At 57.3% G+C, this 26,027-nt stretch overlaps 10 protein-coding genes and 1 non-coding gene across 11 annotated transcripts; 5 read left to right on the top strand and 6 right to left on the bottom strand.

The window, feature by feature from the left end:
- Positions 1–395: 395 nt before the first annotated feature.
- B0I36DRAFT_332462 (acyl-CoA N-acyltransferase) lies at positions 396–1,481 on the bottom strand. The gene is made up of 3 exons (XM_046155116.1): positions 1,085–1,481; positions 862–991; positions 396–763 (listed from the first exon to the last, which is right to left on the bottom strand). The coding sequence occupies exons 1-3, from the start codon at positions 1,349–1,351 to the stop codon at positions 504–506; spliced, it is 657 nt and encodes a 218-aa protein (XP_046008609.1). The 5' UTR covers positions 1,352–1,481; the 3' UTR covers positions 396–503.
- Positions 1,482–2,199: 718 nt separating this feature from the next.
- Positions 2,200–5,867, top strand: B0I36DRAFT_387436 (uncharacterized protein; the record flags this gene model as incomplete). Its single annotated transcript, XM_046161175.1, has 3 exons — positions 2,200–2,627; positions 2,688–4,327; positions 5,510–5,867. The coding sequence occupies 3 exons, from the start codon at positions 2,200–2,202 to the stop codon at positions 5,740–5,742; spliced, it is 2,301 nt and encodes a 766-aa protein (XP_046008608.1). The 3' UTR covers positions 5,743–5,867.
- A 73-nt stretch (positions 5,868–5,940) lies between these two features.
- Positions 5,941–6,882, bottom strand: B0I36DRAFT_366955 (uncharacterized protein; the record flags this gene model as incomplete). The annotated part of the gene is made up of 1 exon (XM_046159386.1): positions 5,941–6,882. One exon carries the CDS (start codon positions 6,880–6,882, stop codon positions 5,941–5,943), a length of 942 nt encoding a protein of 313 aa, XP_046008607.1.
- A 695-nt stretch (positions 6,883–7,577) lies between these two features.
- B0I36DRAFT_250487 (PhoD-like phosphatase) lies at positions 7,578–9,394 on the bottom strand (the record flags this gene model as incomplete). Its single annotated transcript, XM_046150545.1, has 3 exons — positions 7,578–7,871; positions 7,975–9,267; positions 9,326–9,394. The coding sequence occupies 3 exons, from the start codon at positions 9,392–9,394 to the stop codon at positions 7,578–7,580; spliced, it is 1,656 nt and encodes a 551-aa protein (XP_046008606.1).
- A 916-nt stretch (positions 9,395–10,310) lies between these two features.
- Positions 10,311–11,996, top strand: B0I36DRAFT_295824 (major facilitator superfamily domain-containing protein; the record flags this gene model as incomplete). The annotated part of the gene is made up of 4 exons (XM_046151872.1): positions 10,311–10,643; positions 10,705–11,016; positions 11,079–11,768; positions 11,833–11,996. The coding sequence occupies 4 exons, from the start codon at positions 10,311–10,313 to the stop codon at positions 11,941–11,943; spliced, it is 1,446 nt and encodes a 481-aa protein (XP_046008605.1). The 3' UTR covers positions 11,944–11,996.
- A 109-nt stretch (positions 11,997–12,105) lies between these two features.
- On the bottom strand, positions 12,106–13,749 carry B0I36DRAFT_332457 (uncharacterized protein). The gene has a single exon (XM_046155115.1). The coding sequence runs from the start codon at positions 13,705–13,707 to the stop codon at positions 12,322–12,324; it is 1,386 nt and encodes a 461-aa protein (XP_046008604.1). The 5' UTR covers positions 13,708–13,749; the 3' UTR covers positions 12,106–12,321.
- A 934-nt stretch (positions 13,750–14,683) lies between these two features.
- On the top strand, positions 14,684–16,647 carry B0I36DRAFT_366951 (uncharacterized protein; the record flags this gene model as incomplete). Its single annotated transcript, XM_046159385.1, has 4 exons — positions 14,684–15,478; positions 15,559–15,567; positions 15,666–16,340; positions 16,510–16,647. The coding sequence occupies 4 exons, from the start codon at positions 14,684–14,686 to the stop codon at positions 16,645–16,647; spliced, it is 1,617 nt and encodes a 538-aa protein (XP_046008603.1).
- Positions 16,648–16,961: 314 nt separating this feature from the next.
- On the bottom strand, positions 16,962–18,098 carry B0I36DRAFT_295819 (Frag1/DRAM/Sfk1 family-domain-containing protein; the record flags this gene model as incomplete). Its single annotated transcript, XM_046151871.1, has 3 exons — positions 17,945–18,098; positions 17,418–17,865; positions 16,962–17,332 (listed from the first exon to the last, which is right to left on the bottom strand). Exons 1-3 carry the CDS (start codon positions 18,029–18,031, stop codon positions 16,962–16,964), a joined length of 906 nt encoding a protein of 301 aa, XP_046008602.1. The 5' UTR covers positions 18,032–18,098.
- A 1,803-nt stretch (positions 18,099–19,901) lies between these two features.
- B0I36DRAFT_227468 (RTA1 like protein-domain-containing protein) lies at positions 19,902–21,049 on the top strand (the record flags this gene model as incomplete). The annotated part of the gene is made up of 3 exons (XM_046149095.1): positions 19,902–20,307; positions 20,388–20,668; positions 20,759–21,049. Coding segments are annotated over 3 exons (978 nt in total), but the record flags the coding sequence as incomplete, so codon positions are not given.
- Positions 21,050–21,531: 482 nt separating this feature from the next.
- Positions 21,532–22,290, bottom strand: B0I36DRAFT_366948 (uncharacterized protein; the record flags this gene model as incomplete). Its single annotated transcript, XM_046159384.1, has 2 exons — positions 21,532–22,001; positions 22,110–22,290. 2 exons carry the CDS (start codon positions 22,288–22,290, stop codon positions 21,532–21,534), a joined length of 651 nt encoding a protein of 216 aa, XP_046008600.1.
- A 3,232-nt stretch (positions 22,291–25,522) lies between these two features.
- B0I36DRAFT_t151 lies at positions 25,523–25,596 on the top strand. Its single transcript has one exon. It is a non-coding gene; the product is annotated as a tRNA-Val (tRNA).
- Positions 25,597–26,027: the final 431 nt, after the last annotated feature.

Below are 26,027 nucleotides of genomic sequence, written 5' to 3'. Positions count from 1 at the left end.
TATTAGAACGGCTACCTACCATTACCTCGTTGTGGTTTGCTTTGACCCTTGTCAGTCAAGGCTCTCGGAGACCAGGGGGAGGGAGGTGGGGAGATGCGCCGTAAAGTAGCCCACACACAAGTAAGCCCACTTGCTTCCGCACTGACTTGTTCCGAAGCGGTCTTTGGCCAACAAGGATGTGCGATCGCTTGTGGATGCTACTCTGTGGCGTCAAATATATGTTTGCTGGATCGTGCTTCATCGAGTTCCCGTTGGCCAGCCAGAAGAGCTAGCGGTGCTGACTTGCACCGGGAATCCCTGCAAACTTCACGTCACACGACTGCAACCAATGAACATCACCGAGTAAGCCCGAGGCCACAAGCTGTCAGGAATATTCGGTGGCTCACTTTGGTTACAGACAGTCGTACCGGGGAGGGCTCGAGCATGAATTCTACAACGCCTGATTCAGATCTACCAAAAGATTTCTTATGCCCCCAACGATTCTGCGATACACTACCAAATGCTCATGCGTTTCGCTTCGCCTCCCTCAACATGGCGATGTGTGTATGCGGTCCACTGCCTCCATATTTGGCGAGATCGAATTCAGCTGCCCCGACACGCTCAAAGCCATACTTCTTGTAGAGGCTCTCGCCGCCGCCCCCATCAGCAGTTGTCAGAAAGCACAGGATGCCCTCTCGATCGGCCATCTCGAGTGGCCACTCAACCAGCTTGCCTGCAAGCCCCTGCCGTCGATGCTCGGGCAGGGTGGCGAGATTATCGAGGACTTATCCCGTGTCAGTCATTTGGCCAAGGACAGAGGTCAGGGTGAGTCGGGGGCTGGTTCGACTGATGGACGGATAAGCGCCTCAGGGAAACACTTACGCCAGTGCTTCCGTCCTTGCACGAGAGAGTGCTCCAGATCTCCGAGCTTTTGCATAAGCTCGACAATGTACTCGACATTCATCCTTGGGTCAAAAGCCTGCCTGCGCTCCTCTATCTTTCTTGCTCGTTCCTTTCCAGCAGCAAGGTCGACATAGCATAGCCGTCAGCAAGATCGCACTTCTTAGTTGCGCAGTTCCCGTCGCCCAACTGCTGCTCAACTCACATCTGCACTGGGGACAGCCTCCTCTTCCTTGATCGCCCACACCGCGGCGCTAGCAATCTCGCCAGTCTCCTGCACGCGCGCGACAACGACGTGCTGCTCGGGACTCGCAATGACGGACTGCAACCTCGTGGCCATCCGTGCCTGGGAGTCCTCGTCGCCCATTGTGCCGCGCTGCAGACGCGAGAACTCGCTCTCCGTGGTGTTGAGCATTACTCTGGCGATGCCCTCGGCGTCGTCGGCAGCCGCAAGCTCGATGGTGTACGTCATGATGGGTCGTGTCACGTATTATGTCAGGTAAGGCCAGTAGACCGGAGCCAGGTGAACTTGGCAACCTCAAGCCAACATGACCAGGTGTCAAAGAAATATGGGGTTGCATACAGATCCAGGCATATCTTTGATGGCCCCCAAACATCGCGGCGCGCATGGCGGAATGACGTCGTGGCGGCCATTTCTGCTGACGAAAGAGGGGTAGACAGGGATTCAGATCACGCTACAACGATTCGGGGACCTCAGCACGCGAAGCAACCAGTGTAAGCACTCTCATAACGCTTCTGCCTAGCACGACGTGGCTATGGGCCATCCGGAGATGAAACTATCAATCCTCCTGGCTAGTCAGAGCATCTATGCTGTGCAGAAATGGTGAGTATACATCTGAGCATGGCTGGTGGACCCTTGCAGGGTGAGATCACTCAGCAGCATAGACTAGAAGGAGCCAAATCTGCAATCCCGCCAGAAGCTAGGTCGTGTTGGTGGTCATGCGAGTTGCAATGTATCGGGATGTAGAGAATTGTTCCATCGAGGCATATGTGGGCATTCTCGGGGGACGTTGTACGCCAGTGGACATGTGTACACGCACGTCCCCATGTTGGGCCGCCTCTCAATATGCAGTTGGTTGTGCGTTGCAGATGCTTCGCCGCATGAACCCCGCCTCAAGGAATCGTGGCAGTGTTGCGAGGCACAATGTGTCTGTGATTCTCGTGGTTCCCTCATCTCCCACCAGTCTCTGGTCGCGTACAAGCAACACATGAATCGAGTAACAGCGTCATTTGCCTTGCAGCCTTGTGAAGTCCACCGCCTCAGCTCCACGATACTCGATACGATCCCCAGCCGCCGCGATGTCGGGCTTCGAGGCCATCGGCATCGCCTGCAATATCATGCAAATCCTCGGCACGGCGGCCAAAGCAGTCATCCTCTGCAAAAGCATCTATAAGGGACGACCAGGCACGATCGACGACGAGCTCGTGCTTGCGGCCGAGTCGCTCAAGGCGATTTCCGACAGCATGCAGAACAAGTGTGCCGAGTGGAAGCGACAGGGCGATGATGAGGAGAAGCTGGCCCGGACGGCCGAGAAGTGTGGCGTCGTGGCCAGGGCCCTCATCGACGAGGTCGCATACATGACCAAGCATCAGGCGCAAGGCGATCTGCGTGCGGCGCTGAAGACTACCTTGACAACCATGTGGAGAGGGAGGCGCCTCCGCGAGACAGAATCTTCCCTCCGGAAGTGCGAGGACACGATGAGGACGCAGCTGCTGCATAGAATTTGGTGAGTCTGGATGCAGAAGGTTACTGTTACTATGAGTAGGGATGCTAATGTCGAAAACAGCAAGCAGAACGATCTGTTGGCCTTGAAGCAATCGAAGGCTTTCGCAACTTTTGACGCGGCACAGCGACAGTTTGTAGATGTTTGCGCCGCCGGCTTTCTAGGCCTGACGGCATTTGTGAACAACGAGTCCGAGCACATGAGGCAGCACATGACTGAAGAATCCAACGGCGCAGTACAGGCAATCACGACTGCAATCGACTCGTCGGCCATGAGAACTCGGGATGAACTGACGCGGTCCGCCAATGAATCACGCGAACGGGCTCTTGAGCAGTTATCGGATCAATTCGAGACCATACGATTAAAGACATATACTGAGAACGAGCGGCAGCGATTCTTGAAGAGCTTCAGATACATCGAGATGAATGCTAGGCAGAGCGCGATTCGTGAGGCCGAGCGTTCCACATTTGACTGGATATTTGGAAACGAAAATGAGGGATCCGTTCAGCAACCCCCAGAACAAGAGGATTACGGCTCAGCTGAAGAGCATGCGGACTGGGATTCTTCATCCGAGTATGAATCCGGCCACGGCACGAGAGGAGATGTATCCCAAGACAGAGCTTTCCTCAAATTGGACAGCACTCTCTGGGATAATTTTGGCGATTGGCTCAAGTCGGACGACAAGCTGTACTGGATTAGTGGAAAACCCGGCTCTGGAAAAAGCACACTTGTCAAGTACATCGCCCAGAACGAGCGAACAAAGCGCGAGCTCAGCGGCTGGCGACCAAACACCTTCATCGTCACGCATTACTTCTGGAAGCCAGGCCGGGGCCTCCAGAAGAGCTTCAAGGGCATGCTTTTGAGCATTCTCTACCAATTACTCGGCTCCGAGTCGACGGTCCTTGATGAGGTCATGTCTCGCTACAAGGCGCGGACTAAAGGTCCTGATGACCACTCGGATTGGAGCGTGGATGAGGCTAGCCGCCTAGTGCACTATACCTTGAAGCATTGGCCCAATACCCTCTTCTTCGTCATTGATGGCCTGGACGAAGCGGAAAGCTCGGACTCGGAGGATATCATGGGCTTTGTTCATGCAATACTTCGGTATAACCACGTCAAAGTGTGCGTGGCAAGTCGCCCCGAACGCATGTTTGAGAAGCAATACGGAAAGGCGCAGCACTTGAGACTGCATTACTTGACTGAGCGCGACATGATCCGCTTCTTCCGACGGCGCATAGGACACGCTATTAGTGCCAGTGGGATGCCGCGACAAGAGCAAGAGGACTTCGAGTACGAAGTGGTGCGAAAATCCTCGGGTGTCTTTCTTTGGACCGTGCTCGCCATCAGGGCCCTATCCGTGGGACTCAGGAATGATGATACAGCTAAGGAGCTCTGGGAACGCCTGCGAATGCTTCCGGAGGAACTAAGTGGGCTCTACAAGGATATGTGGGCTCGTCTCAACCAGAACAATGCGCTCTATCAGCAACGTGGTGCTGCGTATATCGAAGTACTCACCGTCCTGAAGCAAGTCCAAAACGAACAGGATCCCGAGCTCGCACGAATTGACAGAACTCCTGCGTGGCCACTAATCGCCTATATGGGAGCCTTCGACCCCCTGATTCAAAACGCCATACTTCGACCAGAAGTCGACTTATCTGTTGAACATCTTGTCGCCAGGATCCAGGCTTTCGGTGCCGACGTTAGTATGCGCTCGGCAGGCCTCCTTGAGGTATTCAATGGCGATCACGTTACTGGGCTTAGGTTCCGATCCGAATTCGTGGAATGGCCTACAAGCTGGATTGACTTCACACACAGGACAGCATTCGACTTCATAAACGAAACGCCCGAAGGCCGAGAAATTAGAGCCTCAAGCGGAATGACCAGAAGCGACGTTCTCATTGCCTGTCTCAAAAGCGGTTTGGTGAAGGCTCGAATTGGAATTCATCCAGAGGATCTGATGTTGTGGTATCGCTCCTTCATATCCGTTGACCATGAGATGGCCGATGGGTCTCACAAAGAACTGCAAAAGCTCCTCACAGTCTTCCATGCCTGGCACGATCGAGACAAGTTGGTTGCAGACGATGATAGTGGGGAATGGCAGCTTCGATGGGGTCCTTTGGTACCACGCAAGCCCTTCATCGGGTTCTTGCTATCCGACAAGAATTTGCCAGCGTCTGCACAATACCGCGCAAGGCTTTTTGAAATGCACGCCAAGGACTTCAGACAAGCAACCTCCATCTTGCGCTTGCAGATGACGCGGCTGAATTTTGATCCCAGGAAGATTACCATTCTTGAAGCGCTGGTCCAGAACGGAGCAGACCCCAATCGTGAAGGCATCGACTATACGAATTATGTGGACTTCGGACAACGAAGCAAATTCGTTAGGGTTCTCAGCCCTTATGAAACGTGGCTACTCAATTTGGTGTTTCGGGTGGTCCTGAGAAAGCCTGAAGGCTACTGGTCGCAAGGCGACACACCAAATCAAATCTCACGAAGGCTTGAAAGTGCAGGGGCACGCCTGGATAGACGCCATGTGTTTGGTCTTCACATTGGAAGGGATCCATTCAAAGCGAATCCCTTCACAGACCCAGTCCATATACATCGGGAGTATCGGGTATTGGTAGGGGATCGTCGTTCTTGGAGCCATGACACGTGCGTCCTGATATTGGAAGCGGGGATAGAAGACATATTGCGACACTTCTTCCCTCCAATTCCCAAACTCTGGTCAGATGGGTGGAGGATGTTTGCTTCTCCGAGCGATATACGCTGCCCAGCAAAAGAGCTTCTTGGCTCGATACTATACGTTTCGATCCGGTTACGTGAAGACGAAGAAGATGGGGGTCAGTTTCGACTATACATCACCAAATTCTACAGACCATCTGCAGAAAAGGCCATCCAGATATGGGCCTCGCTTGTAAAGCTCTACCAAGAGGCATTTCAGACTTCGGGCAGTGATTGCTGGCGGCCACTGCGAGAGAGTATTATTGATGATATCCGCAATGGATCCGACGACTACCAACTGGTAGACACCGAAGAGGAACTGCCGATGTCGTTGATAGAAGATGGGAGGCCCGAGTACTGCCTGACGGAGGAAGCCGACAAATATGCGGGATTGTAAGGTCGACTGATCCGAGCTCAAACACAGTATAGTCTTGTACCGAATTCTCAGTGTGTGGTCGGGAAGCAATGGTTTTGATAAAATCTTTGAGCTACAAATATAGCAACACCTTGTGTCAAATTGGGAATTCGCACTAGCTATCTTCGACTCATCGATAGGTCAATCCAAGTCAAACACGCGAAATTAGTGCGAGCTGTCTCAAACGACGCCTCGCACAACCTCGTCCAAGTCTTCCGGCTGGAGCCCAAGCTCCTCGCTGTCCAGCACCTTGGCACTGAAATCCCCTCCAAGACCCTCACCAAACACCAGCTGGAGCATCATGAGCCGGCCCTCCATGAACGTCTCCTGCTCCTGCATCTTCTGCTTCGACGTAGCGAGCAGTTCCTCTACGGTCCACTCCTTGATAGTCCACTGTCCCTCACCACTCCCGGTGACCCTCTTTACGCTGTCCAGCAACTCCTGCTGACTGATGGTGAACGACGAGAAGAACACCCACCGGTTCTTGTACGCCGCCAGCTTCTCCTCGGGCAGGCTGAGCAAGCCCGCCACCATCTCGCCCGTCCTCTTGAAGGTAGTCACACTCGCCTTCTGCACTCCGAAACCCTTGTCCTCACTCCCCAGCAAACTCGCAGTCTTGCTGCGCACATCAACGCCAAGCCCGCCCATCTGGATGGTGAACTCAAACCACGGCCCGCAGACCACGCCAATCCACGAGCTGACACCCAGCTCCTCCACGAGCGCGCGGTACTGGTCCTTCTCGGAGATGACGTCCAGATGCTGCCGCAGCTTGGCGTTCGGGTCGCCGCCAAACTCGCAGGGCAGGATGTACTTGACCCCTGCGGCGGCGGCGGCGCGAAAGAGCGGGGTCTGGACAGCGTACGCGGTGAAAGCGACCGCCACGATGAGCACGTCGATGGTGGAGAGGATCTCGACGAGGGCTGGCTCTTCGGTGGTGGTGTAGTTTGTCTGATGGACCTTGACGTTGGCTGGTGCGGTGGACGCGGAGTCTGGGCGGGTGAGGATGGTGATGTCGTGGATGCCTAGGGCAAGGAGGGCGTCCAGGATGGGCTTGCCGATGTGGCCGCCTGCGCCTACGAGGGCGATCGAGCGGCCTTGTTGCTGCTTGGTCGGAGGAGACATGTTACGTAGAAGGATGCTTGATGATGGGACTATGGTTGGACGTGATTGTTCGTGCATATTGGAACTATTAGAACCTGGGACTGGCAGACGGAGCTGTCCCATTATATATTCCAAGCGACAGAGCCACAGCATTGAGGTGAAGTTCATGGCATTGTCGCAACTTGTGTCACGTTGTGAATGCCCTGCCGCTTAGCAAGGCACGAATCTGGAGTCGATGTCATCCGTCCCGATGGAGTAATCTTTACGTTCTGGGCATAGTCTGATGACAGATCAAAGGATACGAGTGCTCACAGGAACTAAGATCCAGGACTCGGCATCCGGTACTCAGACTTGTATTGATTGCGACCTCCGGGACCGAGGAAACTAGGTCTCGGTTCGATGCTGACATAAAATGCTGCTACCTGGGCCTCCCTCGACCGCGGCCGACAGACTGCCGTGGTTGTCTTGAGGCCCAAAGGGGAAACAGGTCCCGTTTGGGAAGTGCCGTTTGAGCCGCATGATTTGTCAGGCAGGGGCGGAGCAAAGTCCGAGCCCCTGGTTTTTACGATGGTACTATTCCCCACTTCCCCCCAATTCCCCAAGCCGCCGATACAAGGACTTTCGTTGTGGCCAGCAATCGAATCTTGATCTCTTCTTGTTAGAAATGAAGAAAGCTCCACTCCAATATCAACCTTGTCTATCTCTGCAACCCCATTCTACCGAACGAAAACCCACTGATACGTCCAAGTAACAACCCCGTCAATCACCAGCTCAAAGTCTGTGATCCACCGCGAGGAGTTAGACGTGTCGAACGTCACGGCCGCAAACTTCGAGTTGCCCTTGTAGAAGTTTGCAATGGCAACGTCGGTGTCCTCGATCTGCCGGTGGTGCCGGCTAAACGGCTCAAAGAACTGGTTCAGCGCCGAGGTGGAGAACTCGATGATGTCTTTGCCGCGGGGATCGGTAGAGGTGGAGGCGGGGAAGAGCGTCGTGGCGTGCTCATGGCGGTCCTGATACGTTTGCATGGTGGTTAGTATCTCTCGTGATGGCATAGGTGCTCAGGATGAGTTCGGGACCTGTGCGAGGGCCCTGCAGGACGCTGTCGGGACTTACACCGCTCAGAATCACTACGCCCTCCGTCTTCCGCATCATCTCAAACACGACCTCCCTCTCGGCCAGATACCCTGCCCACGAGTCCGCGGCGTCCGGGCCGCGCCAGTTGCGAGTAAAGGGCACGCTGCTGACCACCACCTTCCACTTATCCTCCGTCTCCAGCCAGCGCCGCAAGTCCGCGAGCTGCTTCGCGCCCAGCATCGTCTTCTCGCCCACCCGATCCGGCGTGTCCGGCGCCGACCGGTAGCGCCGCGTGTCGAGCACGAAGAATGCAACGTCTCCATGGGAAAACGTGTAGTACGCCTCGCCCTGGCCAAATTTCTCCGAAGAGGGCGGATTCGCGTGGCCCTGGTAGTGGAAATATGGATGCAGCGCGCTGTCATAATCAATGGCCGCGGCCGCCGACCCAGCTGCTGTGCTGTTGAGCAGCTGCTCCGAGTGGTAGTCATTCACAATCTCGTGGTCGTCGTAGACGTGAAGCCACGGCACGTTCCGCAGCGCCGCGGTGGACCAGCTCGGCGACGCGTAGACCTGGCGGTACAGGGTGGTGTAGTGCTCGCGCGACCACCCCAGCGGCAGGGGAAGATCGATGTAGATGAAGTCGCCGAGGAAGAGGACAAAGTCGATGGTGCGCTGGGAAGCGAAGCGGCCGAGGTGTTCGAGCCCGGGGATGCGAAGGGCGTGGTTGAGCGGGTTGTACGGGTAGAAGGGCTTGATGCAGCTCGTGGAGACGAACGTGAACTTCTTGAGGGTGGAAGGGCTTGTCTTGAATGTGCCCTCATGGCTCGCGTTGGTGCGGTAGGTGTACTCGGTGCCTGGCGTCAGACCGTTGATGTGGAAGATGCCCGTCCAGTCACTCTCGTCTGATGTGCGGATTGTCTCCGCGACTGTCCATGAGTCGATGCCTTCCCCCTTATCATTCTGGCCACGATACTGCAATTCAACTGCGGTTGTGTTCGGTGCACGGATCGCGATGCTGGCAGACGAGACAGAGACAAAGCCGAGGCGCGAGAAGCTACTGTCGGCGCTGGGGTACAAGATATGGCCACGATAGATAAAGTCCACAGTCGCGAGTAGGCAGAGGACGTTGACAAGGACGGTCAGCGCGGAGAGGATAGGGCGTCTTGCGAGATCGAGCCAGCCGAGCAGCGCAATCCCCAAGAGATGCCTTCGGGGGTTCGGTCTGCTGTCACTGGGTCCGCGGATGAACGACAAGCAGTGGACAGCAACGAGAGTGAGATATGCACCACATGCAGCGTAAATTCTGGGAAGATATCTGGGCCCAATCGGATGCTTCCAGGATCTGGTCAGTTACCGCTTCCAGTTGATAAAGGGTCGCGTGCAAACTTACGTGACGGACAAAGAGGACGGTGGTGAAACGCAGCGACAAAGTGGCCGCTGCAAAGGCAGCATCCAGCATGAATGAGGCAGCCATGACGGTCGACTCTCATGCAAATGGCCAAGATGCGGCTGTCATGGGAATGAGCACGCGCTGCATTACCGCAAATCTGGTTCTTGGCGGGCGGCTTGCCCCTGGAATTGAAATTTCTCGGCCGAGCATGCTTCACAGGCCATCAGTCAAATGCCTGTCTGGTGCCAGCGGCATCTCAGAAAATGCCCGACTATGCACCGCCAATGATATCCGTTCGCGCCCAGCACGTGGTGCCCTGTCGGCAAAGCGGCCGGGCTAGGGCCCTTAACCGGGCTCCACAAAGCTTGACAACGCCTCGCTTTGTCGCCAGAGGCTTGTTGGACCCCTGGACATCTGGGCCTTTCTTTCTTGCGAAATTTTGACGCAAATACGTCCAATTTCTAGAAGGTGTCGGCAAGCCGGTGCCGCTCCCGATCTCACGACTCCCAGGAACCAGCACGTGCTTGCCTTTAGTGGCCAGGCACCGCCCTGGGTTATCGCGCGATATCAGTCACGGCCCCACAGACTGTGACAGTGAGCCGACATCACACCTCGAGCCCGGGTCTCTGGTGCCACTACTCGGCGCCGGCTCCGACGACAGGGACCCTGAGGCCATGTCGGCCGTCTTCCGAAATTCGGCGGGCGGGATGAAGCAAACACGTGTTGCACTACGAGTTCGTTGCTGGCTTCGCAACAATCTAGTAGCAGCTTTTTCCATGATGGGAGTCAGTGTTATTTGGCAGCATGGCTTGTAGCTATAAAGACCACTCTGGCAGCCGCCGTGTTACACCGAGTTGGGATGCTGAATCGATCTGCAGCACACAAACTCCTGCGCCCGTTCTCTCATCGCCCACGGTCCAGGGACCACACCACAGCGTCTGATTGTGCAGCCATGGATAACTCTACCGAACATGCCAGCAAGACCATGGCCGAGGCCGTGGTCGAGACGAACGCCAAGGACGTGTCCTCGCTCGAGGCGCCATCAAAGGGCAATGGCGAGGGCCGTCCCAAGGGCAAGCTTGATGTCCTCGTCCAGGGCGCGGCGCTCTTCTCCGACGGCTACAACATTCAGATCATCGGCTACATGAACTCGGTGCTGGCCAAGCTCTACCCGGCGCAGATGACCACCGAGGTCAAGACGCGTCTCTCCAACTCGATCCTCATTGGCGACGTCTTTGGCATGATCATCTTCGGCTTGTGCATCGACCGCTTCGGCCGTCGCATTGGCATCATCCTGACCACCGTGTTTCTTGTTCTTGTGAGGATGACCCTCTCCCGTCTTTGCGCCTAAGCCATCCACAGCAGCTGACAGTCTCTAGGGTATCATTCTTGCGACGGCTGCCCACGGCGCCACCATTGAGGGCATGCTATGGATGATGGTCATTGGTCGTGGTGTCGCTGGTGTCGGCGCGGGAGGCGAGTACACCGTGTGCACGAGCCAGGCAGTCGAGTGCGCCGACAGCACACCTGCGATGAAGAAGCGGCGAGGCATGCTTGTCGCTGTTGCGACCAACGCAGCCATCATCTCTGGATTCGTTGCCTCGTCCATCGTGTCGCTCATCGTGCTCGCTGCGTACGGCGGCGAGGCCCACGAGGGCGTTTGGCGGATCTGCATGGGCATTGGCATTGTGGTGAGTAGCCCTCGAGGTTTTGGGACGACGTCGACACAGCTCTGACCCATCCTCTCTCGCAGCTCCCGCTCTTCATCTTCGTCTTCCGCATGCGCCTCGCCGACTCGGAGCAGTACAAGAAGCACGCGATCCAGCACAAGGTCCCCTACAAGCTCGCCCTCAAGTTCTACTGGAAGCCCCTGCTCGGCTGCTGCAGCGCGTGGTTCCTCTACGACTTTGTCGTCTACCCGTTCAACCTTCTCGCGCCGACCCTCGTCGCGGGGATCCAGGGCGACACCAAGTCCACGCTGATCCAGAGCATCGGCTGGTCCGCACTGGTCAACTTCTTCGCCCTGCCGGGCGCCTTCATCGGCGCGCTGCTCATGGACCGCATCGGCCGCCGGCAGACCTACGCGCTGGGCTGGTCCATCGTGTGCGTCTTCGGCTTCGTCATCGGCGGCGCCATGATCCAGCTGAACAAGATCTTCCCGCTCTTCGTCGTGCTCTACGCGCTCTTTCAGACTTTCTTGTCCGTCGGCCCGGGCGACTGCAACTTCCTCGTCTCGTCCGAGTCGTTCCCCACCCCGCTGCGCGGGCACTTCCTCGGCTTCGCGGCCGCCGTGGGCAAGGCGGGCGCCGCGATCGGCACGACGGCGCTGTCGGCCTGTCTGGCGTCGTACAACGGCTCGGTTCAAGGCCAGCAGGTGGTTTTCCTGATCGGGTCGGCCATCTCGGTTGTTGGTACTCTGGTTGTGTGGTTTTTGATTCCCAATGTGAGTCATGATTTTCAGAATCAACTTGATGATGTGGTACTGACTGGTTTCCCCGCCACGATAGCACCCGGAGAACCTTGAGGACGAGGACGTCCGTTTCCGCAACTACCTCGAGCTCAACGGCTACGACACGAGCGATATGGGGCTCAAGACGCCCGTCAAGACTCTGTCATAAAAGGTTTGATTGCTAGGCAGAAGAGAAGAGGAGACATCAAAAGTCTTGGCGGGAGACTGGTTTGGAGCTCTTTAGATTTCAGGGTTGCAGGTGGTGGTGGTATTGTCTTCCTAGATGTGCCACCATTCCCAAAGCGTTATGCACACAAAAGTATAGTATTGCATTTACATGATTTAGTCCCGGCCTGGGTTTCGCATAGCTATCATCAGTCCTTCTAAGATTGATGGTGAACGGAAGGTCTCGCATAGGTCTGCCGCACCGGGCGTGTTTTCCGCTCCCGGCGTGGCTCCTGGTTGGCATCAATCTATTCCAATTTGAAGGCTGCCCAAATCCTGCTTAGGGCCTATCTTTGCGCAATTTTCTGTCATAAATCTCATGCTACCGCTCTCCCTCATTGCTGGCCACCGCATCTGCAGCACTGTCCGTCCCATCGATGTCGTCCTCGGGCTCCACCCCAGGAACAGTCTCGTAATCTTCAAGTCTGATCCGGCCAGTCTGCCTCTCCATCCGCGCCCGGATGGCGAGGCAAGCCACAGCCACCGCGATGCAAGCCAGCGTGAGAGCACTGGACACAAAGAATCCCGCCCCGTAACCGGCCTGCATGCCTCCGCCTCCTTGCGCGGCCATCTCCTCATCCACAGCATCGACATACGTCTTGATCAGACGGGCCTCGACGAACAACGCGACAGCTCCTAGCGCGTACAATATCCCGGCCACGCTCAACATCGACGCTCTCGCCGTGTCGCGCACACCCGCTGGCGAGCCGGCTTTGGCGAGTCCTGTGCGAAGTCTGTAGCAGAGACAGAGGCCCATCTTGCGCATCGGGGGCGGGCACGTACACTCCCGCCCGGCCGCGTCTTGATCCTCGTCATCCTCCTCCTCTGCTTCGCCGCCATCGCCGCCCGCGGGCCTAGCGCTCGTCGGCTGCCGGTTTCCCCTTAGCCTGATCCGCTCCTCTTCCTCCACCTGCTCCTTCCACGCGAACAGACCCGGCAGTCCCATCCTCATGATCCACTCATACAGAGGCAGAGTGACGATCACCAGCCCCGCGAACAAGAACAGGATACTCGACACCATGGCGTGGAACACGCCCCCGGCGCCGCCCTCCCGCTGCGCCTCCGGCCTACTGAGCACCCGCCACATCTCCAAGAACGGATTCGCGCACGCCGCTGCCGCTGCTTCCCCTGCTTCTCCGTCCGTTGCGGCACGGATCTGCCTGCCACCCCCGCCAAAGTGGTGATCCTCGAGACACTCGTAGTCCGCGTGCGGGAGACGCATGCGGCGCGCGACGGCGGCGAGGTCCGAGGGGAGCCGCAGCGCGGGCGAGGACGGGTACAGCCCGCGGTCGACATTGTGGATGATGCCGGCTGCCGTGTCCCAGGTCGGCGCGGCGGGCCAGTGGAAGGAGAATGCGTTCTGGAAGAAGTACATTGTGACCTGGTATCTCGGCCGCCCGTCTGTGCTGGGAGTGGAGATGTTGGTAGTGGTGCTGTTGTTATTGATGTCGTCGGCGATAGGCAGGATGCCGCTAAAGTGCAGCGGTGCGAGGGACTGGAAGAGTAGGCAGCCTCCTCCGCCGCCGCCGCTGCTGGGGCCCGGGGAGTCCATGCAGTCGCCGTCGATTTCCATCCCGCCGGCCGACAGCGTCGCGAGCAGGGAGAGGGTCGTGAGGATCGTGCAGCATACTGCCACGGCGCCGAGGGCGCGGCGTGTGAGCACGCGGGACCGCGGTTGTCGTTGTTCTGTCCCTTGTTGTTCCGGCATCGGGGCGGACAGACGTGCTCGTAGTGGTGATCAATGTTGGTGTGTTGAGGAGGGAGAAGACGTCGTAAAAGGGAATCCAATTGTTGCTGTCCTCGTAGTCTGAAATGGTTCGCGAAACAAGCCATTGAGTCAGCAACCATCCCCTGATTCGCCCCAAAAAGAGCTCCGATACGAGGTCGGAGTGGGGGCCCCGGCCCCGAAGCATGCCGACCGACAGATCTGGAGGTCTCGTGTTCTTGTCGTACCTGGAGAAGACACAACGCGGGTTGAAGTGCACAGTAAAGGACACAACAGGAGCACCACCCTACTGTCCTAGAAAACCAGGTGGCCCTGCAGTAGATCTGACGACTCAGGGTAAAAAATGCAGGCTAGTTCTCCCTAGTACTATCCAAACTGCTCGGGATACAGACTGAGCCATGGGACCCCCCTCTGGCGTGTTATGCACTGCACAGGGGGCTCCCCGCGCTTTGCAGGGCCGAAAATAACAACCAGCGTTAGGCCGCATGCGAGCTGTGACCTTTGGATCCTCTGGACCCATCGAGGTGAGCTTACATCCTTCGTCCTCGACTAGCTCCCATGCGGGCGAGCGGAGGCACCCAGAAAACCTAATTTCTGCTGCTGGCTGCTCTGTCAATGAATTACCCACACACGTCGCTCCCAATCCTGGTGGGAGGGCAGTCAACAGCGCGCGCATTCTTCGCAGCCGGGGGAAACACAGTCGAGGGCTCAGATCGTCGCACGCACCGAGGGCAGCAGTAACAGTGGGCGCCCAATACACACAGCACTAGGCACGCATAGCAGTGCAAGGGGGGCGCAGACGACGCGACGACCGCCGGAGAGCGCGAGGGAGTGGCGCACGCTAGGCACCAGGGCCTCGGCACGGGCGATATCTCCCATTTCAACAACGCCCTCACAACCTGCTCAACACATAGGAACACACTCACGCACATATCCGGACTCTCACCAGCAGAGAACCATGAGCCGCGCCCGCGCCACGACTGTGGCCAATCCAACAACCGCAGCAGCAGCAGCAGCAGCTCCATCCGCAATAGACCACAGCGCCCACCATGATATTCACGCGCACAACCACAGCTCCGGTCCTTCCGGGCCAGGGCCGGCCGGCCCGGGCGCCATCATCGGGGAGCTGGTCCGGCGCGCGTCCGTCAGCATCATGAACACGAACCCGCAGCTGGGCATGTGGCAAGCCACCGGCACCGCCATCGCCCAAGCGCCCAACCTCGCAGAGCTGCGTGGCACCGAGTCTGGCGGGCTCAACATCGAGTTCAACAGCCAGGGCCACTCGGCGCGCATCGTGGCCGAGGAGGACGACGGCGAGCTCGTGCTGGTACGGTCAAACACAAACTTGTCGATGGCGGCGGCGGGGAGGAGGGGCTCGCTCATGGGTGGTGGTGGTGGGCTGACGCGACGGGACACGGGGACGGGGACTGTGCTGGCGGAGGTACGCGAGGACGAAGATGGTGACCACCAGGGAAAGCCACCCACCTCCCGGCCGGCGTCTTCATCTGGGAGGACCGGGAATGGCTTGGAGGCGGTGACCACGGTGCCCGACAGCGGCCGCGATGACAGGAAGGGCCGCCGCCACGGGCACCGGTTCAGGGGACTCAAGAGGCGGCAGACGCTCAAGGACAAGCACAAGCACGAGAGGCTCGAGAAGTGGGGGCCCACGGTCCGCAACGGGCTGCTCGCGTTCTGGAAGTTCTTCACCACGTTTGCCGGCTTCTGCATCACTATATACGGCCTGAACATTGTGGTATGTCTGGCCCCGGTCTTGCTGCGTTCGTGCTGCTGCTTCTGCTGGTTTGACGGCTAACATTCTTCTCACTCTTCTAGGCCTGGGGTGTAAGTCTTTTCTGGCGGCCACGCATCACTCTCCGCCGTTGAGATGACTCCCTCTTCGTGCTCGAAATCCTAAAAACACTAACCTCAACTCCTCCCAGGCCATGCTCTTCTTCCTCCTCCTCAACGCTGCCCCCGCCATGGCGGTGCCCAACGCCGACGACGACTACTCCCCGCGCAAGATCTGGCTCGAGATCGACTCGCAGATTCTCAACGCCCTGTTCTGCGTCACCGGCCTGGGCCTCGCGCCGTGGCGCTTCCGCGACCTGTACTTTTTCGTGCGGGCCACGCGCTTCCGGGACGCCGACGCGATGCAGCGCCTTGCGAGGCAGAACAAGGGTTGGTTCCGCCCGCCGCGGTGGGCCGTCACAGACGGCGCCGCGGCCAATGGTAGTGGTGCTAGGGGCGATGGTGCTGCCGCATCGATGGGGAGTAATACCGCAGGCCAATCGACGACGACGACGACGACGACAGCAAAGTACAGCAACGTGCCCACCACGGACCACGACCGGTTCCGCGACCACGACGACAACGGCGGCGACATTGAGCTCGGCCACGGCACTCAGCGCCACCATGACCACGACGAGGAGGATGAGCAGGAGGAGCTGGACTTTGAGCCCCGGCTGGCGGCCAGGTCGATGACGTTTACGGGCCAGACGGCCCCGCCCACGGCGCTGTGGAAGCTGCTCTTCACCATCATGATGATGGTGATGAACACCGGGTTCCAGGTCGTGCTGTGCTACTTTATGTGGGGGTACAATCGGTTCAATCGGCCGGTAAGTCTTGTTTACTCTCTGTGCGGTCGGGGCTGCGAAGCTCAACAGCATGTATCTGAGAGGCAGCTGCTCCAGAACAGGCCTGCGGCTTCTGATGGAACCCGATTTTCTGGGCGGCGACGGCGTAAGGATGGCTGACTAACACTCATTTTTTGTCTCTCATGAATAGTCCTGGGCCACGGGCACATTCATCGCGCTCGGATGCGCAACGGGCATGTTCTCGGGCCTCATGTCATGGTGGGAAGGGAGAAAGGTGAAAAAGATCGAGGGGCCAGAGGTCCAGATTGTTGAAAAGGGCGAGGTATGATGGGAGAATGGAAGGTATGGGGAGCATGTATGGCAGTTGTAGCATGCACACTGGGGCTAAATCGAACATTTGGCCGCCAAGGAGCCTCTGGTGATCATAATTGCCTGGATTGGCCTCGTGACGGGACGTTTGGTGTGACTAAATGCAAACTCTATAAGTGATCTATATCCAATGCCCATACAACGCCGGCGCTATGAAGAGACATAAAGGGAGGGAAGTACGCGCGCAGAATTCAAAGCCAAAAAACGCAAAGACAACGAGTGGCATCAAGCCCCAGGACAGATTGCCCTACCACTGCCAGCCCAGACAATACCTCAAAGCAGCCTGGTACCATCCTCCCCGCCAACCCTCGCAGACCGCATCGCCATCTCCTCGTCGGCCCGGCCCAGCTCTGCCCCGCCGGCCACAGTATATTCCGGCTCTGCCACCCCATTCTTGTCCGTCACACTCTGCCGCTGCTGCCGACGCGTCGAGGTCTCGGCCGCCGGGTACAGGTCGATCGCGAAGGAGAAGGCGTAGAACGAGAAGACGAGCGCGAGGACCCACTCCACGACCGCAGCGCGGTTGTAGTACTCGCCGCCGCGGACCAGCAGCGCGACGAACGTGACCGCGAGGAGGAACTCGACGACCACGAAGGCGAGCTTGATGCGGTAGGACGTCCGGAGGAGTGGGTTTTCAAGGTACCCTGCAGCTCTCGTAAACACATTAGCCAACTATCATGCCACGGGATTTGCTTTGACAGGAGGCACGCCCGCGCCCGAGAGACTTACGCTTCCCCAGCCGCCGGTATTGCGCGCAGATGCACACGGCAGAAATCAGATACCCGACGATGAAAAAGAACAAAAAGACCAGGTGCAGCCTGGGAAACCTGGCCGTGTCGAACCCGGCGAGGCAGCACAGCCCGACCATGCCGACCACCGCGAAGGCGACGGTGAGGCCGGACAGCACGCGCTCCGTGCGCGTCTCGTTGGGCAGGAGCCGGCCCCTGCGCCTCAGAAACCAGTCGCAGAGGAACGAGGCGTCGAGGAGGACGCTGGTGAGGATGCAGCCCGTCACGAAGAGCGGCTTGAGGGTCGACGCGCCGACGTCCGAGATGAATGCGATGGTCTGCTCGGGGCTCATGGAGGAGTAGTGCGTCGAGGAGGTTGCAACGATCCAGTACAGGAGGAGGGCGAGCAGGGTGACGAGCCAGGAGAGGCCTGAGAATATGGGGATCACCTGTGGTGGAGGACGGGCTGTGTGTCAGTCTTGCTGTTTGCATGTGAGTGGTGCGGGGAGATCCAAGGAGGGTCTTTACCCAGTATGAGACGCGGAATGCCATGTTTGTGTGGTTACCGATCGCAGTGGAAGTCGGGTTTGCTAGTGAAACGTATGATGATGACATCTCGAGTCGAAAAGCAGTTGACGAAATCCCACGTTCTTTAATGATATGCCGTGAGGACGAATTCGCGGGCCAAGAGTTCTGCAAGTCGGCGATTGCGGCGGGCTGGGGTCTGTGTTGCGCTTATGTCCTCTAAGTCCGGATAAGTAGAAGAGTCCTGAGCTGGACATAACAGACAGCAAACAGGCTATGATGCACTTCTCGGAAAGTCTTTGGCACTTATATCCTTTCTGCCGTCACGCATGCATTGCCGGCGCCGCACCTCAAATTATGGTTGACATTCGCGTCCGGCCGATGAGCCTCGTTCGGAGCTTATTGCCGCGTCGCCGCCCCGCTGTTTGTGCCGTCCACGCAACCAAAGTGGCTGACATGAACTTCGCCGAGCACGCCGGACTCGTCCACATTGGGGGAGGCACCGCTGAGTCATCCAGCGTACTCTGAGATGGCTTCAGAGGGGCCTAAAAAAGCAGTGAATGGCAGATTTCAGTGAGAAACGCATAGATAATTGGTCAATACCAACGCCTACATAGATAATTGGTCAATGCCGACGCCCACATACAGAAGCTTTTAAGGCACCGTCGAGTCATTCTGAGTCATGCAGTTGCAAGTCATCTGGTCTCGGAGGGACCTGGAAAAGGAGCGCGGCTTGTAAAATCAATCGACAAAAGGTAGTTTGTGTATGCATTGAGGTCCGAGGTTGGTCAAAGCCGTCGTACACAGTCAGAAGCCTCTGCAGTATGGCGGCACCAGGACACCAAGGCAGAGCCATGGGCGGAGAAAGCTCCAGGTCGGACGCAATTGGCTTACAGACAGCGAACATGGGTGCCTACGATTGCTGGACGCGCTGGCCACACTTTGGTGGCAGAAGGAGAGGCAGACTGCTCGGACTCGCCCCCACTAGCCGGCCCTTGGTGGTGCCCGGTCAAGACAGGCACAGCCCCAAGGACAGGACAGATCTAGCCTTGTGGGGCAGAAGCTGACAGTGTTGCCTGGTTCCAAAGCCTGCGCCTCCAAAAATAGAGAAGAGTACCAAACAGCATCCAGAAGTGCGTGGGCAGCAGGAATCGCATAGCAACTGCCGATAGGATAGGCACATGTCTTCCACTAGGCTGATGTGCGTGCAAGATCATGCGATACAGCGTTGTCATCCACCAAAGCAGGTGTGTCGTTGACGATTAAGCCGGCCGGCGCGAGATCACATGAAGACGGTGCTTCTTGTTGTCAATGGCCGGCTTCTCCACCACGCATAACTACAGTGGATATCGGTCCCAGAGACTTTCGCATTGCCCTGCGCCTTGGGCATGGTTTCTCCCAGAAAGCTTGGCCTCTTTCCCCGGGCCATGAAGCGATGGGCAGGGCCTTCAAGTGTCGCAGCCCAAGACGATGTGATTAGTTCGCTCGCATCGGACCCACAGCCCCCCAAGCTCAGTGGACCGGACCCCTGAACGAGCCGCCAGGCACTCACATTATTGTGAGGCATTGCTGCATTGCTCGAAGTCAGAAGTGCGAGATGTAGCTAAAGACAATATATCGCATGGCAATTCTAGAATATATAGTGTGCTCGGCATCATGTCTACACGAAGGTCTATGTTCTAACCAGTGTAATTCCCATCCTACAGCCTTCAAACTACGCAAGACCAACCACAAGATGCGCCAACCGCATTCCAATCCACTTCTCGTGCTTGCTCTCAGCGGCTCCCTCGCGACTGGCCACATCTTTTCACCAGTGGCCGCTCCTCAGGCTCTGGATTTCCAAGCAGTCACGGCGACGGCTCTTCCTGCCAATGACTACTTGGTCCGGAAAGATGATCATGCAACTCCCACAGACGGCGGCGTGATGCCATCATCGACGCCACCACCGACAACAACCCCTGTCCCCACAGGCACATTCTACACAACCAGCCACATCACCATCACGGGCTTCACAAACGCCCATGTCACCATGCCCGACAAGACCATCGACATCGTCATTCCGACCTGCATTCGTACCATCACGCCCGATGCCAACGGGTACCTCCCACCGGGGACCTGCGGGGCGCTGTACAAGTACTATCCGTCCTTCGTTGCGGCAGTCGTAGCGGCCGTCGCTTTTGGCATCCTGACTGGCGTCCATGTCTGGAAGGCGTTCCTGCAGTACAGGAAGGGGTGGTGCTGGATCCTCGTCATGGCGTGCGCGTGGGAGTTTCTCGGTTTCGTGTTCCGCACGGCGAGCACCAAGGCCCAGGACGTCACGGGCTTGTATCTCATGACGCAAATCTTTATCCTGCTCGCGCCGTTGTGTAAGTATCCGGGCGGCCATCCAGATACTTGAAAGAGAAGAACTTCAGAACTCAAGCTAACGGAATACTGCGCCATCCAGGGATAAACGCTTTTGCCTACATTGTCCTCGGCCGCCTGATACACGCCTACCGCCCCGCGACGCACTCCCTGCTCGGCATCCCCGCGTATGTCTTCTCGGCGCTCTTCGTCACGCTCGACGTGGTCGCCTTCGTGGTGCAGTTTGTCGGCGGCGTCACCGCGGGGCCCATGGCGCCTCCAGACGAGCAGCTGCGCGCCATCCACATCTACATGGGCGGCATCGGCCTGCAGCAGTTCTTCATCGTGGTGTTCCTGGGCCTGGCGGTGCGGTTCCACATCGAGGTCGCGCGGGATGAGCGGCGCGGAGCCTTGCCATCTTCGTTCTCTTATCCTCACTCCGGGGCAGCGGACAAAATCGAGGCGAGTCCGCAGCGCAGCAGGGCCGCCGGGATCTTCCTACCCGCTCTGGACTCATGGCGCGCGCTGCTGGGCGCCCTGTACTTTGCCCTCGCCATGATCACGCTCCGCATAGTGTACCGCTTCGTCGAGATGAGCTCCGGCAGCACCGTCAACAGTCTCACCACGAGCGAGACGTACCTGTACGCCCTCGAGGCGCTGCCCATGGCGCTCGCGCTGCTGGCCTTTGCCGTCGTGCACCCGGGAAAAGCACTGAGCGCGGCGGCCGGGGTGGAGGACGACATGCCGGGGTTGTTTGGCATGGTGTGGAGGAAAGTGGCGTGCTGCGGTGGTGCTGCAAGGCGGCGGAGGGAAGGTAGCAATGCTGGCAAGGGAGGCGGAAGGAGTGGTCTGGGGGATATTAGGAGACGAGGAACATATGAGGAGATTGGGCTTGCTGAGGCGAGGGTTTGAGTATGTCATGGGTAGGATGAAGTGAGGCGTCAAGTCCGATAGAGATTGCGAAATATTGTAGATTCATATCTCAAATACCAATCGTAGAAAAGGACCGTCAACATGAAATGTCGTAAACTCATTATCCTTCTAGCCTGGAACAGGACGGAGAAACCCAAAGTCCGCATGCTCTTCAATTGAAACCTGGTGAGACCATCAAACACCACGACTCCCGACGTGTATCCAACCCCGTCATCCGCGACCCACTCATCCGAGGTTTAGTACAGGTTACCACAATCTGAACCCTCTCTGACGTTCACCGAGGGCGATGTCAAGCGCTAGTTGTGAGGCCCCATTTAGATCCCGCCAAGCAGGCTAAAGATGATGTTCAACAGACCCGGCACAAGGGCATTGAAGCCGGTCAGCAGCAGGCTGCCCGTGAGGCTGACGGCGCGCACGGCATTGATAACGAGGCCGACGGGGCCGACAAAGGGGCTGATGGCGTCGTTGATGGCCTGCAGCTCGGCCTGAAGCGCCGCGAGCACGGCCGGCGGGACGCCTTCGAGGTTTTCGACAATGACGGAGAGCTTGACGCCCAGGTTGGTGAGGAGAGCGACGAGCTGGTTGGTAGCATTGAGAAGCTGCCCGACCTGGACGAGTCCGTAGCCCGTGACGATGGCGCCGATGTTGCCGCCCGCGGCGGCGATGGCGGCGGTGATGGCGTTGGCACCAGTGCCGAGAGCATCCGCGATGGCTTGGAGGTTCGCCTCAATGATGGTTTGGACTTGGACGGTGATGTTGCCCCCGGCTTGGTAGATGGCAGTGGCTGCATTTGGGTAGTGGAACCAGTCAGTATACGTGGCGGCAAGGGACACAGAGACACAGGAAGTTGCGTTGCCTGTCCGCGATGTTTGAGGGGTATGTTAGGACGTACTGATGGCGTCCAGACTCGTGTTAATTGTCTGGCTGACTGTCTGGACCGTGGTCTGCACGACCGTGGCAAGGTTCGCCTGGCGGACAGCAAGATCCTTGGGCTGCTCGACGCTGAGCTCGAGGCCAGGCATCGGCGTGGCGGCTACTGCCGCAGCAAAGGTCAGGATGCTAAAGAACTTCATTGTGAAGAAGAGGCGATCGCGGAAGCTGTGCTTCTGGGAAGGTCAGAGGTGCTGAAAGGGTCTCTAGCGGATGAGAAGGAAGCGCGAATGACGGTGTGCCGTTGTCAGATTGTTCAGGGCTGGCTGGTCCGGACTGTCGAACAGGGAGCGGCGGGATACCCCATTATATATTTAGACTAGCCTGCCTATATTTCGAGGTTACCTGCTGATCCTGAGCACGATGCTCTTCGCCCTCCTGCCAAAGTTCCTACTATTCGTCATTACGGATCTCACAGGCTGGCCAGATGCATAGGGGGCCCAACTCGAGGCACCCCAAGACATGCGCCGAACACTACGCAAGACACATCGGGGTGTTTGAAGAACCCGAGGCTTGTTGAGGCACGAGCCGCTACCGTTCGTCAACACACATGTGGAGATGTGGTTGGCCAATGTCTCACACTTAACATGCCACGAAGAGTAGGGGTGGGGCTTCTTGAGACTGCGTCCAGGCCGTTATGGCTGCAAGTCGACGTTCATGGCTTCTGCGCAGGAAATACTTGCCTCGTGCAAAACTTTGGCCGGCTAGAGTCGAGATCTGTCGACTGACTGTGGTGTAAGGTGTACCGGCGTGAGGTTATTATGCGCTTCTCGTGCCAAGAATCTCACCGTCTCCTTGCTCGCAACTCAAATGACGTCTTCCACGGCCGGAAGCTTTACGCGTACGTTTCTTTGTTCAGAGGGTCATGAACTTCATGACTTGACTCTATGGAAGACTAACCAGTATGTGCTTGGTGCGACACCCACCGCAGCAACTACAAAGTTGGCCAGAGCTCGATAGATTCCCGGAAGTTTCCATCGGGGCTTGATGCAACCAGCCAGTGGCGTGCCCGTGCCCGTGGGACCAACTCTCGGAAATAAGGGAATATCGCCCCGGTACTATCGTTGAGGAGCAGTTTGCATTTTGACTCGAGATCTAACTCGATCTCATTGTTTTGTGCAGATCGAGGTCAATAGTAAGAGATGATGCACACTACTTGATAGTCCGACATTTAAGGATAAGAATTGGTGCCTTTGAGAGGTACTTTTGATCTTGTCGGTAAACTTTGTTCCTTCCTATCAAGATCGGATGCCGATCCCCCGGCCAACCCCCGTGCGCCTGTCAGACAAGAGCCGCTGGCTCAGGCACTGATGTATCTTACTAAGGACCACACGGCAAGCGTGGCCTATCACGCAAAAAAAAGCCTCCGTGGCGCAGGCAGACACTGGATGCGGATACTCCCGCATCTCTAAAACCGTAAATCTGACAGCTTGGCACATTTGACTCCCGCCAATGATTCCTCCGAAAGTCTGAGACGCGTGTGCCAGTCAGGGAGGAGCATATCTTCATAGCGAGTGGGTATGTCTCTCTTTCCTGTCGCATGATTCGACATTGCATGAGCTTGTCCCGTGCGGCCTCCCTCCTCGTCGGCTCCGCACCGCCATTTGGTCGCTTTGTCTCCCTGGTGGAGTCAGATGACAACAGGGAGGAGCGGCTTTGCCAATAGCCGGGCGAGGATAGCAGCCTCTGACGTCATCCCTCTGTTGTGTAATTGACGGACGGAAGTGCTAGTGCCCAATGAGGAAATCGCATGATGCTTTGAGAACGCCAGGCGGTTGCCGACAAAAAGAAAAGTAATGATCCCGCGAGGAGCGGAAGAACACCCCTATACCTCGCCTCGGCCCGCCCCAGACTGGCTATGATACTGAGGCTGTCACTACTGGCGTCCTTAGCAACCATGCAGTATAGCATGGCTCTGCGGTGTCCTGCCGCGGCTCTTCGCCCAGTCGTTCACGAAGGGCAGCTCGAACGTGCTCCGCAGGCCACCAAAGTCATACATGTCCCACCCTGCCTCACCTACACACACCATACATTCTTTGCACTGTGGCCATATGGCCTTTCACGACTGCCACAGCAATCGCTGCTTGGGATGCCCACGTTTTAGCCACCGCCGCCGTGGCAGGCGCCCTGGCAGCCGCGTGTCATTCTTGGGCCTGAAACCAGGTCTTGGACGTCCCGCCTGCCAACACCCTTCATCTAATCCGCCTGATGACACCCAGGTCCATGTCTCTAAATTTGTCGCTATCGCAGAGTTGTGTCAACGGCTTGCTGTCCTGTCCCAACCACCAGGTTCTAGACCAACACATGGCCATCGTGGCAGACGCGAGATCGTTTAGAGACTGTCTGACGGAGTCTATGAAGACCCCGAGAGTCAGGATGGAGGCGTCATTCCTTTGGCTGGCTAAGCTCAACCTAGGACTTGGTGCAGGTCTCTCATACGTCGCGTGACGAAGCTGGATTACTCAACACAGCTATACTTCTTTGCCATGCGTAGTTTATCTCGAGTACAGGTGATAGCCAAGCCGATTGACAAGTTCGTACAAATCCTCTGGATCGAGCCCTTCTGTTGACAGATCGTGAGGGAATCCCGTCGGCTTTGAGCAGCCTCGCCTTTGTCCACTGGTGGCTCCGGACATCAGCAATTGCTGGACCATGTGGCTTGGCCAGACCTCTGCCGCCATGTGGCTTCCTTGGAGCCGGCACGATCCGGCGGGGAGTCATTCATGGCCATGCGCCACACCTCAAACTAATGACGATATTGTGTAAGGTCCTCGAGGTTTCGGCTTGCCCGGCCAGAGCCTGGAATTGACTAGAGAAGTACATGGAGGCCTGCTGTGAACTTGAGATCCTGGAGCATCGCGATGCCGTTTGTGCTCAGTCTGCAAACTGTCGGTGGACCTCTGAGACTGCTGCAGAAAGCGGGTGGCTTCGGCCTAGACCGCGTGGTGAAACAACACCATCGGAGAACGATAATCCCGTGCCCAAGAGGGACGGGACAGCTTGCGCTCGACTTTAGAGAACAAAAGGACCCTGTACAGGGCTGAGGCCCGTTCACGGACACAAAGCCCAAAGTTTGGAGGACGAACTGGCCATCTCGGCTGCATTCGGACAACAGGCATCAGCTGCCCACATTGTACTGTCGGTGATGTTTTTCCTGGGCAAACTCAGTTCGACCCTCGCCACTCGCAGAAAATTTCCTTGTTTGCGGTGAGTTTGCCAAGTCCCAGAATTTGCTCGGTCGGGCCGAACAAAGCCCTTGCGTTGCGGCTGGCCCCATCAGCTCCACCAAGGGACCACGATCGTATCCACGCAGTTGACACTTCTTAACGGGCTGCAGCCTTCAACCAATCAGATGCGAGCATCCGCTTCCTCTCGGGTCCGTTGGTGTAGTTGGTTATCACGTCAGTCTAACACACTGAAGGTCTGCGGTTCAAGTCCGTGACGGATCAAACAAGGTGGTGTACAACGACGAGCCTTGATTTTTGTTTCCCTTTCTTTCAGGTGGGTGGTCGTGTCGGATCTCTTTGAGACATCCTCTTGGTCATAGCGAAGGACGGAGATGACCGAGCAGCGTAGCGGGGTCTTAAAGATCACCCATAATGCTTCCATCTAGACTACTCAATAACACTCTTCAGATCAAATAGCACTTCGGGCATGCTCATGCTGACGTTTCCTGACCCGATATACAACGAGATCATCGTTGTGGTCATCATGTAGGCCGTCCATCACACCAACCACTAAATGGCGTCTCGGGTATCTAGACCAATCAGCGCAGCTGTCCTGGTATGTGTCGATCGCTGGGGATGGGCGACAGCGTGTCACACACGGATTGTGGCATGTATGGGCTTGACTCTGGGGGCTGAGACCCCCACTGGATATC

This window comes from Microdochium trichocladiopsis (assembly GCF_020744255.1).
Source record: "Microdochium trichocladiopsis strain MPI-CAGE-CH-0230 chromosome Unknown B0I36scaffold_9, whole genome shotgun sequence".
Lineage (NCBI taxonomy): Eukaryota > Fungi > Ascomycota > Sordariomycetes > Xylariales > Microdochiaceae > Microdochium > Microdochium trichocladiopsis.
This window is presented reverse-complemented; position numbering and strand designations above follow the sequence as displayed.

Excerpts from the sequence above, each read along its gene's own strand:
- B0I36DRAFT_332462 (XM_046155116.1), bottom strand. The coding sequence starts at position 1,351 with ATGACGTACACCATCGAGCTTGCGGCTGCCGACGACGCCGAGGGCATC. Across the intron at positions 992-1,084 it reads AGGCTGTCCCCAGTGCAGAT|GAACGAGCAAGAAAGATAGA; the intron begins GTGAGTTGAGCA and ends GCTGCTGGAAAG. Across the intron at positions 764-861 it reads GCAAGGACGGAAGCACTGGC|TCCTCGATAATCTCGCCACC; the intron begins GTAAGTGTTTCC and ends ACACGGGATAAG.
- B0I36DRAFT_332457 (XM_046155115.1), bottom strand. The coding sequence starts at position 13,707 with ATGCCGGAACAACAAGGGACAGAACAACGACAACCGCGGTCCCGCGTG.